The sequence below is a fragment of the Labrus bergylta genome, chromosome 22, assembly GCF_963930695.1.
Source record: "Labrus bergylta chromosome 22, fLabBer1.1, whole genome shotgun sequence".
In the NCBI taxonomy this organism is placed as follows: domain Eukaryota; kingdom Metazoa; phylum Chordata; class Actinopteri; order Labriformes; family Labridae; genus Labrus; species Labrus bergylta.
The window spans coordinates 9,971,565-9,985,011 of NC_089216.1; the positions used below are offsets into that span (position 1 = coordinate 9,971,565).

Here is a 13,447-nt window from a genome sequence, read left to right on the forward strand (position 1 = left end):
TTCTTGTTCAATCTAACCCCTACTTCTCGTCTTATTTATTTATTATCCTACTTGTACACTGATTCTTAAGGATAGGAAAAAACGTCACTGTCTTGTCCAGACACAAACCTGTCATTGATATACTATTTATACCTCAAATTACTGGGGCAGATATCAAAGCCTGTGGTTATTTTTAACATAGGTCCAAGTAGATTTTCCCAAACATCTGATCAGAGGTGCTCTTTGGCAGTAATGGAGAATGAAAGCATATTATTACTGATACGCCATATATTCCATCTCTTGGCTCCATTAGGTGTCCAGTATGAGAGACGAGAACACGATTCTATTTTTGTGCATGTATACTGCTCTGACTCGAATATGTGGACATGTTGCAAAGCTGCTTTCTTAGCATGCGAGTGACAACTAAATTCCTTTGGAATGCAAATATATAAGTTAAATGTGGGAGTTTGAACATTACAATGGATGTTCTTGCACAACACCACTTACTGTTCATGCAAAATTATACAACATTTGCATTTAGAAATCTCTTTATATTAAGTGTAATTTATTATCTTATAAGATCTTGAGATGAGCATGAGATGGTTAAGTTTAACAAGAATGAAAAGATTATTTTTGGTGCCCACTGTTTGTAGTATCAGTACTCAAATACTCCCATCATGCATCTCATTTGATCATGTTTAACTAGGCTTTTCAGTAGCATTTTGCTCCCTGCTAACTCGCTAATGTCTTCCCGGCATTTCCATCGTCCTCCACTGGAGGAGTTGGCATAATTTGGCTCAAGACACAAACAAGGCTTTCCCTGTGGGAGTAAATGGCAAAACTATAGCGTATCCTTTGCGTCGACATGTCTCCTTGAAAGATCACAACAGGGGAAAGGCACAGCCAATTAGATTGTGGCGTGTAATGAGAGGCAACAAATCATGTGGTGTGAAATCTCTGTCTCACCCAGCGCAGCGGCAGGAAAGAGATTTGGTCAGGGAATGGGAATCTCTTCCAGACTCTCTGATCATGTGTTATTTTTTCCCTTCTCCGAGGGGCACGAGGGGGAGGAGGAGGGTGGGAAAATCTTATTTGGAAGGTGTACTTAAAGAAATCCATGTAGGCATAAATCCTGACATCATCGAGTCTGCTCCACTTCCCTCTCCCTTCTTCCCCCACATCTCCTCCTCATGTGCTCTCTTGTGCTAACTATAAGTGTGAGGGAGAGATAAAAGTGGGGAGATGAGTGGATTAAAGGATGACTGTTTAAGGATGGAGTGAGATTGAACTTGAGAGGACTAAAAAGTTTGTGATGAAATATGTTCGACTGCTTGTTTGAGCTCTAAACATTCAAACTAAGGAATGGAAACCAGTTTTGGTATTGTGTTTTAAGGATGACCCCTCTGGATTCCTTTGTCACCCTTAACTTTCTATTGTACATTAATTATCTACACTTAACCCGACATATCCCTCATCATGACTCAAGTGGTGGAGGGGATTGGGGTAATTAATTAGATGATGAGAGAATGATGAATGACATGAAAACGGCATCAAGGGAGTATTAAAGCTAAGGAGAAACAGACTGTTCATGGATGTTATGATGGATGCCATATAAACACCTCGTAAATGTCCGGGGACTCTTCCGTAATTGTGTGTGTGAGCCTCCATATTCCCCTTAGGGAATGCACCATTAGAAACAAGGGCTTGGCTCTGTTTCAACTGGAAAAAGCCTTTGGGTCTGGCTTTGGCGTGAGAGCATTTCAGCCTCTCGATAGAAGCTTTCACTCTCGTTTGCCATAACTAATAAACCACACTAAAGCTTGTGTGTCATGATAAATCTCAGCTTCTCAAATGGCATGACTCACTTGGTGGTGCAGAGACGCTAAAGTCGGCTAGTGTGTGAAGAAGTGCGCAAGACAGCGAGTTAATGAGTGAGCAAGCAAACAAACAAAGCGAGAGGGCGGAGGGACAGAAAACACAGACAGATCTAGTGTGTTAGAGAGAGTATTAGGCTCTCCAAAGACAGACTTTGAGCACTCACTCCATCACTGCGCTGAATGTAAATCAACTTTGACAAGAGCAGCTTAGGGCGTAAAGATTCCCAATCGGCATCAAGCGTTGGAGAGCGCTGTAGGTAAGAAGGTGGGGTTGTAAGCTTTCTGCCTGGGACTAGAGACTGCCCTGAAGGCACTCCACGGAGATGAATGGTTTAGACCATTAACCCCACCGCAGAATCCCAACATACCCCGCAGGCACACAAATGTGCTGCGCTGAGATCAGTGCAATGTGTCGCAATCTCAGCACCCCTGGAGTGAGACCAAAGCTCCAGCCTAGGGCCAGGTGTTACCCACACGGGTTTACATGCACGACCACACACACACACACACACACACACACACACACACACACACACACACACGCCACTCCACAGCACTCATAGATGCATGAATTCTGAGGCTTCAAATTTAAAGTACCTTTACACTTTCATAGTCCAACTGTTACATTGTACAAAAATGCATACCCTAGCTCCAAACACGTCCAGGAAGGTAGGATTATTTGTCCCTCAAAAACAGTGATGCAGTTATCAGCACTATCCAGGTGGCTCCTAAACAGTGTTTTTAAGATAATTATTCACAGAATGACGAATGAATCCGGCACCATGCAGGCTCTATACATACTGTTAATCAACACTATGCCTCCCTAAAGTTGTAAGAGTGCCTGTTTTGCGTGTCTAATGTGTCTAAAACTTTGTGTCTCTACTTACTTTTGACTTATTTTAGGAATGCCTGTTGCGTTAAAATGCAAAGACTGAAAGTTGATAAAATCCAATCTAAACCACAGTCATTCATAATGAAAGGAGTACTGCAGTGCCTTTTGTATGTTTGTTAAGAAATAGAGACACTGGGTTGCATCTAATTAATTAGCTTGTGTTTTGATCGCCCATGTTTTCTTGCTGTTCGAGCACCTTGTCAACTCTATCCACTTAAATAATGATTTGCCATCTCCTATCCAACTGAATCCTTGAAATGCTGCAACGTTTATGCAAAATAAAATACTTGACTCTGCTCTTGGATACTTTTCTGCAGAAAAGGGCATTTGTTGAGACTGAGCAGCTACAATTGTAAAACTGCACGAATCCAAAAAAAAAAAAAGCAATCAGACTAACCATCACTTGAAAAGTGTTTACATTTCATTTTAACATATTGGCAATGTTGCATAAAAATGTTTCTGCTTTGACTTTGGTACCTAAAATAAGTGATGGATGTAGTTCCCTCAGAGTTAAGACAATTTAAATCCGCCATCATTTTATCATAGCCTCCAGTCTATGTTTTATTCTGACGTCCCCGTCTTTAGATTATAGCACGTGTAGATGAAATGACTCTGGCTCGTCATTGTTCCGACTTCACACTGCGGTAAAACATCTTCTGCGCAGGCAAAGGCTGATGTAATTCAGACTTGACTGGTCCAGTAATCCCATTACTGCAGCAAGAGCATCAATCTATTAATTGCACTGTCACTGGGGCAATGTCATGAAACACCTGCATTGTTATACAGTTCACTGGCACAGTGTATGAAGAGGGGGATCAGATTTAGTACATGTGCCAGCGAGGCCAGAATCATGCCAAGTGTAAGCCAAGCAGATGCAAAACAGCTGGCATTGTGCTCAGCTCACCGGCTGATCCCGGCTTCAAAGGCATGCTACAAGGTACCCTTTGTGTGAGAGTGCATGTGTGTTTGAGACGGAGACAGGTCTGGTGCACTGCGTTAACATGGTCCCCTATTGTTCTTTCTGGCACCTTAAATGCTCAAAGGACAGATAAGAAGATGGCCGGCTGACTGAAATCCATATAATTTCACAGCATGAAAGACCCCCGTCATTTCCTGCAGAGGTTTTCAAATATTTGGATTTTCGAGAAAAGCTTTCTGGGGGTTTGTTGATTGCACACTCCAATGAATTTACGATTCTGATTATGGTGCTTTTGTTCTGTCAATATTCCCACTCTGAGCCATGAATGGTACAGCGCAGTTAAATTGCACCACCATTTTCAAGTCAATGTGTCTTGGAGACTTAAGTGCACTTACATGTAGCATTAGTGCCTGGGGGCTATCCTTTAATTACCAGCATCTAGGCTCTGTACAACATCTCCATATTGTGTGCGATTATCTGCTTTTCCTTGAGAGTGGGAGGGTCAGAAGAGGCAAAAAATTGCTCGGCTTTTGTGTGATTCTGAAGACTAAGTGCGAGGCAAAATGACTGCAATCCATAGATGAGGCTAATGGCCGTAAATAATACACTTGGGCTTCGTTGCCAGAGAAATCGGCATTCAAGGAGTTAATAATGGGGCCTGATATAACCTTTAAACATAATTGCAAAGCGCATTGTTGACAAGGAGTTGGTACAGGCTTTCTCAGCCAAAGAAAATGATAATGACTCCTTACTCGTTAAGTTCAACCTGCGAGCGAGAAGCATCTTGCATGGCGCTGATAACATTGTTTTATCTCAGATTCCCAGTCTCGTCACGAGGTCTTCATCCAAACAACGAGATGGTAATTAAGTGCTGGCACTCTCAGCGAAGGTGTTTTCACAACATTTTTTTTTTTTTTTTGAAGTGTGAGCATGATGCGCGCCCTCTCTTCTCTTGTAGATGCTGTGTTTAAAGATATGCTGTGGTGAGACATGCTTGAAATGAACGAGTGGAGCCAACAATGAGGTTTCCACTTGAGTGATGTCCAGCAGAATGATAAACAAGGTGTTGGACTTGTTCGGTAACGTTTCATCTAAGTGAAACCCCCGACAAATTCTTGTTCTCCCGTTTGCTTTTTGGCAATTTTACCTCACAGGCAAATACATCAGCAGTGTGTGTGTGTCTAATTCAGCGTGTTAGATGAGGGCTGCAGCTCTTAAGAGTACATACTGTGCAGTCATATGTGTATGGTCTTGAAATAGAGTGTGTGCATAGCTTGTATGTATGCGCTGTGTGGGTAAAAGGGGACGGAATAGACTCAATTTAAATCAAATTAGCATGCAGGGAAATTAAGCAGAGGGATTTAATTTGAGCTGTTGTAAAAATGCTAATTTCAGCACAGCCCGGAAGCTCATATGCAAATACAACACTATTTTACAATAATTCATATTAGGCCGGGCATGCATAAAACACACATATTACAGCCTCATGTCGTCTGGGGACTAGAGTATCATTAGCTTTCAGACTTGCTACAAGGTGATCCTGTCTAGGGGGTGTGTATGCATGAGTATGTGCACCCATGCGCGTATTAGGTACTTCTCCATTCATCTTTGAGCACCAATAATTCAGCAGTAATCTCGTCTCAAGAATTGGAAGTGTGTCTGCATCTAAACATGCATCTCCCTGATTTCACATATATGTTTGAACAAACGCAACTACAACTCACTGTTATGCTCATCTACACAATATACTAAGATCTCACTGTAACCGTGGCAGATGCTGTTGGATTGTTACTGCTGCACTGCTAAACAAACTACTCCTCAAGGAGCAGTAGTCACTATCACATCGTAAATGTGTGACTTCAAAATATCTTCTAGTGAGCATATTGGAAACAGATTCCTCGCACAAAAACTGCCGCCTGAGTCCAATTTAAAGTCTGTAGAAAAAGAGACAACTTCTCTCCTCTGATTATCTAACAGACACTAAAACATGAGCGTGTTATGCTGCTGTTGCCTTAACTGTGAGTCATTTTGCTGTCATAATACCTCATCTTGTTTTCTCACTGCAATGGCTCAAAAGAAGTGCCGCATCAATAGACGATTTGCTCTTCTGGTCCCTTGTGGTTTACCTTTTGATTGCTGGCTCAGAAAGGTTTGCACTTGTATTTGATGCTTGTGGATGTTGTGTGTAAGTGCATATGAGTGTGTGTGTGTGTGTGTGTGTGTGTGGTTCTGTATGCGCATAGTGAGAGAAATGAGGTTTGAGAGTTAACATCTTAATGTTAAGGGAGGCTGGAGGAGCCAGTCGATATTCATCTGACGGGTTAAAGAGAAGTGTGCTGGCTCGCTGAGAACTCACCATGCCATCCAACATCAATTGAAACAATCAATTAAAACACCATTAAGGCCCGGGGTTTCACATGGTCCAACACAGCATGGGTTAGTGCTGGGTGGGAAGTGCATGAGTCTTTGTAAGCAGATTTTTCCAACACATGTAGCTCAGCAGATTATTAATGAGCTTGCTTTTTGAACTGTATTTCTGATAGGAAATTGGTCAGAGTGGTTTAAAAAACACAATTCCCTCAGTAGAGATATACAGCAGCCTTTCGCTGTATACTAGAGAGGGACTGAAAAGCATCCTTTTAATATTTGTTACATGTTTGTTTTTTGAGCCAGAAGTGACCATAGTTGGACGACAGAGCCGATACTTTTGGTAACATCAAAATCCTGGTTGACATTCACCATGCCCTAAAGTGTACTGTGCATTATCATACATTTGACTCTTTTTCTAAATGGAGTCTCCCCCTGCTGAGCATGACAAAGAATGCAGGTTAAAGGAACTTCCAAAGTCTATGAACTAAATTAAATCTCTAAATGAATCCTCTGGATACTCTTATTAGTTATCCAATTTCAGACACCGTCATGCTTCTAAGACCAGATTTGTTTCTGAGTCGCATCAGTGTCTGACTCATGAAACAATCCATCAAGTCAATGAACGCCCAATTTATTTACTGCAGGTTGCCCACATGGAAGTTTTCATTTCTGCCCAGGTGGAGATGTTAAGCGCTTGCGGCTTCCCTCTCATCATCCAACACCTTCCTTTTAGCATTTTTGCATTTCTAACACAGAGGAATTGTTTGTCGCGTCCCTTCTCTTCCTCTCTCACTCTCTGTCCCCTCTGCTCACCGGGAACAATTATGCCCTTCTTTCAAGTCATCGCCAAGCCCAATTTGCCACACAAATTAATTGGGGCCGCATTTGAAGAGGGGGGGGGGGAAATGAGGGAGAGTGACAGAGAGGGAGATGGCCAAAGACAAAACAACAACTAACAGACAAAACACTCGTGAAAACTTCTCAGTTGAATCAGTCGCAAAAAAAGAAGCATTTTTATACAATTCTTTAACACTTCTATTAACACGTGAACTGCAATGTGTGTTTATCAGTGGGCCTGGCTGGCATTTTTCTTGAGAGGGGGCTCTAGTGTCCACTGTGTGCGGTGGCGAGGAGGACTGGCTCCGAGGATCGCGCCATCTGTTGAGCAGGCCTACTCAGCCATTTTCTGCTCTCGTGTGTCTCATATCCTCCACCCATTTCCACGGCCCGGAGGCTAGCTCACACCCAAATGGATCCAGAGCACCAACAGAGGGCAGCTTTCCGTTTTGGAAATGCAGCGTTATTCTTGCTCCTGGGGATCAGTCTGGAGCAGGGGGGGTAAATTGAGTTGAGGTCTAATAGGTCGTGAGTGGATAAAGTGTTACGGCAGGATATGCCTGTTGAGGGATTCTAGGCGCTTCTTAAACGCTGGAAGGACGTTTCGCGGCTTTTCCAACAGCAAGGGAAGAAGGTGGGGAGATGACAAAGTTGCAAGCAGAAAGAAACAAAAAATAAATAAATACATAGAGAGAAAATTGGCAAGAGGTTCGGAAGAATAACAATGGAGGGGGTTAGATATGCAAGGAACAAACACGTCCATGCGGGAGATCAGGCAGCACAGGAACTGAATGGGCCGCATATAAATCTGGTATAATATGAGCTACTTCTGCCTATGAACACACTTGCTCTCTTACCTCACTTGCCAACACACCTCATCGCCTCCCCAACTCCCACATACCCTCTCAGTCATTAACAGACAGCCACTGTGGCTACCTCATGATAAGTTTGTTTTGGCTTTGAAATGATGACCCAGCACAGCTGTCTACAAAGGGTGTGAGGTAGCAGCAGCTGCTCACAGCCAGACTGCTAAAGGAAGGAAATGAATGGGGGGGTGGGGCGTCAAGATTTGGGGGTTGCCGACTGTTGTGCTTAAATGTGACTGAGCAATGTCTGGACACGCGAGAGTGGAAGTTTTGATGAGACAGTTGTCTGAGGGAAGGTTTTTGGCAATCCTGTTTTGCTACTAATCGAATGCTGTTATGTAAATTCACAATGGACCGTGGAGGATGGGAGTTTCTAAAAAGATAACTACTAAAAGCCCCCTTGATGCTAACGTTTATCGACTGTTAACGCCGTTTTGGGAAGATCCCGTGATTAAATTGTGTCAATAAATCCTGCAGCTGAACATAAAACGGCGGATAAACGAAGAATACATTTCTCCATTTGCCTCCTCCCCCGCTGCGAGACATATGTGGCACAAGGCGGAGAACAAAACTGAAACACATTTGAACAGATTGCAGGGAACATTTCTCAAGCACAAAGTTGAAAATCTCAGCCATCAATTTCACTTTGCGCAGCTCCGTCGTGTATGACCTTGGGTGAACGATCCCTTCATTCCGAGATATTCAGGCGAACTGAGGGGATTTCAGTTGGTGCGAGGGGTGCAATAAAACTTTTATTCATCCCTCTGTGACTCCAGAAGCTAATGATTCATGGATCTTAGTGTAAAAAAAAAAAAGTGAGGGTGGATGCTGTGGTGCAAGACCAGAGCTCAATGAGGTTTGAAAACTGTTGTCACACATCAGTGAGCAGGTGTCTGATGTCAAGTAACTCAATTCCAATGACTTCTCATCATGAGATTCTCGGTTGAGGCCTGAGCGTTTCTGGTTCACATGATCGTTTTTTGCAGCGGAAAAAAAAGAAACTTGAAAATGAGGACTTGGTTACTTGGATTTGATTTGTGTGCTGGATATGGTTCCCTCCTAGAGAAGCTGATTTATTCATTAAATAAATCTTGATAAAATGACATCAACGTAATCTGCCTAGTAAACCTATAATCTATAAATACTCAGACAACATTTTGCAAGTTTTTACACTTCTAGAATTTGGTTCACTCTTGGTTTCCATACCAGCTGTCATGTCAGAAAAACACCTCTTTTAAAAGTTCTAAATGAGGTTTTGTTTATTGTTTCAAACTCTCTGCACATAAAGTGTTCTGCAAAGTGAAGCTCAACCATCCAAGTGGAAGTAAAATGAGCAAAATACCATTTCATGTGGAAATTTTCCTTTTTTTCATACATAATACAAAAACCCCTTACTGTCATTCTCTACAATGTGATATTTGTTTAATCTCAATTACTTCAATAAACATTTTCCTTGAATGTAAATTATTTTATTTTCTATTTAAATACAATATATTACTTTGGAAATGAGACCAGTATCTCAGACTGGCAGTGAGAATATCATCCCACTGTCAGCAGCTTTGTTGACTCACATACTGTTTATTTTTTATTTTTTATTAAGAAGTTTTATACCATGATGATTTTTTTTTTTTTTTCATGGGTGTTGCATGGAGGTGTTTTTAATGTCTGGTTAGGTTGGTCACTGAAAGAAAAACAAAACAAATCAACAATCCCACCCTTGCCACCCAGCCCCCAACCCAGCAGAGCACCACACTTGGGGCCCATGTGAAAACCAGCGGTCCACTTACTTTGAGCATCGGCGAGGTGGAGGAACAGACCCAGGACGAGCAGCAGCGGCAGCAGCAGCGTGGGTCTGGCTCTGTGCATGGTGGGACAGCTTGGCACCAGCATGCTTTGGCAGCCTCGGTGGCGCTGGCTCACAGAGCCCTGTGAGTCAGTCTGGTCTGATTTCTCAGATGCAGGGTATTCACAGCCTATGCAAGGCAAAGGAGGGAGAAGGAAGAGGGGAGAGGGAGTGAGGAGGGAGGAAAAAGAGAGAGAGGGAGTGAATGAAACAAAGCTGTTTGGCTCCATGGGTTTTATCTATCCCTGCACATTTCTGACATACCCCCACACAGCCTCGGCTGGAGCTGACAGAGGATAGGAAGAGGCTGATGTGCTCACAGGGTATGTTCTGACAGTTCTCTAAATGGAATAGTCACTTCACACAATGCGTGTGCACGTGTGCGCGAGAGGGAGAGAGATAGAGAGTGCAGAGAGAGAGGGAGAAACCACACAGATGAAAGGGCGGACTAATAAGATTTTGTCTTCACAGCTTTGGTGGCGAGCACCAATTAAATATGCTGCATAATAAGAGTACATTTTAAGTCCTGCTTAGATCAGTGTTGATATCTGTTTCACATTAAAGCTCCTCTGTTGCCTGTAAGAGCAGTCAAACAAAGAAAATACAGGAAATATTCATAAATGCTGCAAGCTTTTTCATTCTTCCACATTTAGCAGTTTAAATAAATTTGACCACTGAGACTTTCTTGAATACAGCACAAGACACAATGTTGTCTCTTAGCTGTATTATGATAAATGCCTTCAACAAGCCAATTCATCTGAAGCACATAATCACGCTTCTTCTGCCACATTTAATCCATATTAGATGCTTTAATAGCCCTAAGTGACTACACAAAGTGATGGAGTAGCTTAGCTTAGCTCAAACAACAAATGAAAATCCATAAGACAGAGTGGCCGAGTGTTGCCATTCATGTTTCGCCCTTTTATCGAAGGGCCACTCACTACATGGCTGTGAAAATCAATGTGATACAGTGAGCTAGTATTAGCTGCACACCCGCTCTATCCCCTTGTCATCCATTTGCTTAAGCCAGAGCTTGATCCTCAGCGATGGATGCTCTGCGGTAGTCTTCAGCTCGCAACACACAGCTCCCGGCTAATCCCAGTGTGTGTGTGAGCTTCGCTGACATGCTGCACTGCTGGTTAGCATGCTAGCTAACGTGCCTGGATTGTTCTGCGGGAACGCTGTTGTTTCAGCTGGTGAAGGCACGGTCTGTGTACTCTGACACCTTAGGCACTTTATGTACCATGAGATCGAACACACACACCACGTCAGATCTCTTCTACTTTATGGGATTCTGCGGTTTTAGGAGGCAGCAACTGTGCATACAAATGATGTTGCTAGAAATAATATTTTATTGGTTTATCTGCACATTTGACCGCCACCTACTAACAACAACAAAAAAAAAGAAGCAAAACAAGCCCCCTAAGCCCAATCAGTAGGCCCAATGATGACAAAGTACCTCATTTCCCTGTTACCAATCATCCTCTTTCTCGCTCCCAGCTCTCCCTCTTTCATTTCTGTGGGCTGTAAATGGCAGAAAAGACGGGAAGATAGCGCACCTGTCACACTCGATTTGTGTCGGGGGGAGATAGACACGACTACCTGTCTCAGAGCGCCGCAGGGCTAGCGGCAAGCGCAAGAGCGGGGGACGTGTGGCGAAGGGAATCAATTTGAGGCAATCTCATCCCCCGCTCACACCGCTGCTGACACACAAACACAAATGCCTATACATGTACATGCATTTAAGCACACTAGACAGAATTTTCACACGAGTAGTGTCTGAAGCGATGTGGATTTCATTTCAATCAAGTGGACTGAAAACCCCGAGCAGAGCATGATGGGAGAAAGCTGCAGTATGATCCATACATGGTGCAGGTATTGCCCGTTTGTCTCCTGAGGTCGTTGTTTTTACGCGTCGGCCCCCCTGCAAATCTAAGTGATAGCCTTTGAGTTAATTAACGCGCGGCTCTCCATAATGACATGACATTAGGCAGCGCGCACAAAAAAAATGATACTCAGCAGCCCTCCCCCTTCTCTATTCACGCCAGGCATGCACACACCCAAACAAAACCATCTGCATGTTGTGTAACCACCAACGAGCAAACCAAGAGGCTGTGATATGTGAGCAAATACAAGGAGAGGCTAATGTAAGCACAGCAAAAACAACACACATCAGAAACCTTGATGTCAAAGTTAGTTAGTTGTATCGGTTGTTGATCGGTTGTACTCGCCTCAGAGGCTTTCCTGCTGAAAGGGCACAAGCCACCTGCTAGACCTTGGACAGGGCAGCAGTTTGCCAAATGCATTGTTATCAGACAATGGATTTTGCTTAAATGCTGCAGCGTTTTTGTATGAAAGCCATTCGTAATGGATTGGTAATTACAAGTATGAGCTGCTACATGGGTTCAAATAATCCTCTATACAAATGCTCCCTGAATGGCGTCACCACCTGTGCCCATTCTATCCCCAACATGGCTGTTTTGCGTTGCACTCTGCACCTTTACTCCACACATTTGGTGGCAGGGATACTTCCCATTGAACATTTATTACAAAAGAATGAGAAAAAAAAACCAAAAAAAAACAATCTTGTCTTTCTTCCTGAGCCCCTGGTGGTATTATTGTGTTTCCATTCAGTGGTGCTTCATTCAAAGGATTTTGCTGCTGATAGCAATCATGCATTATTAAACAAAGCCTGACAACATGCACAATGTTAATTAGAAAAGGGGGGGGGGGAGTGTGTGGTAAGAAAAAAGAAAGGGGCTGTTGAGCTGTCTACTCTCTCTCCTTCCCCATGATCCTTATCAGAAATGTGAAAGAAAAGGAGGGTGGGATGTTTATATTCTCCATAATGGCTGCTCTCTATTCTCATTCGAGTGTCTGAGCGTGCTATTCTGCTCTATTTAAACCGCCAATATTATAAAAATAATCAGTCGTATTTATCTTATATTCCAGCCACGGTGCAATGAACGCGTTACGAGGGGAAATGCACTCTGAAAAATGATGAACATCCAAAGCAACAGGTTCACACCATCTTCATGCAAAATCTCGTCATTCCATGTTTCTTCATATGCCGTAAAAATATAAGGAAACCGAGTCCAAACTGGCGGAAAAATGAATCCTGACGTGAGATTGCTACTGATGGTGCCATTTTTAACAGATTCAACACGGAGTTGAGCAAAGTAGTGAAACCGCATTATGCCCATCCTTCGTGCAAGTTGACTAATTTCACTTTCAACTGCTCCAGGGAATTTTTAAACTGGGTGTTTTTTAACTTCAGGCTCATGCACAAACTCAATTGAACTTCAAGGAAATAGTGCACGGTATGTTATCCTAACAGACCAAAGCAGCCACAAAAATGCCACAAAATCTATTAAGACCAAATCCCTCTGTAATTAGCCCGACACATGCAAGGACGAGGCACCACAAAAGTACAGAGGATGTGATCCATACTGCATTGTGTTGTAAAAAAAAAAGTTTTCAGTGTATCATGCCCAGCCAGGCACAGCAAATAAGACTTTGTTTCGTTTTATGAGGCAGGACTTTCTATTTCCCTCCAGACTAACAGAGTTGAAAGAATGCTGTAATTAACCCGCACACGCGCACTTTAAGACTACAGTCATGTCGAAGGGTATGTGAGCTGTCTTTTCTTGACTGATTTATAGAAAGGAAAGCTTCTGTTTCCCAAATACAAACTTGGCTTCCTTCATTTTGCTTTCGAGATACAAATGAATACAATTGTTAAAGTCCTCTGGTTTGCACGTCCTTGTATGTATTCAATCGATAAAAACATTGCAAATATAGCTTTGCTGTTTTGCATGAACCAGTACTGTAAGAATTACATATTTAAACTTATTTGCAGTAAGT

General features: G+C 42.8%; 1 protein-coding gene across 32 annotated transcripts in view; it reads right to left on the reverse strand.

The window, feature by feature from the left end:
- The window catches only part of LOC109994240 (protein tyrosine phosphatase receptor type D), a 354,409-nt gene that overhangs the window by 79,645 nt on the left and 261,317 nt on the right, over window positions 1-13,447 (reverse strand). For all 32 annotated transcript variants that reach the window (XM_065950652.1, XM_065950655.1, XM_065950656.1 and 29 more), the window contains one exon: window positions 9,528-9,713. In XM_065950652.1, the coding sequence (XP_065806724.1) occupies window positions 9,528-9,630 (103 nt within the window). In that variant the 5' untranslated portion in view covers window positions 9,631-9,713. The remainder of the gene's footprint in view (window positions 1-9,527; window positions 9,714-13,447) is intronic.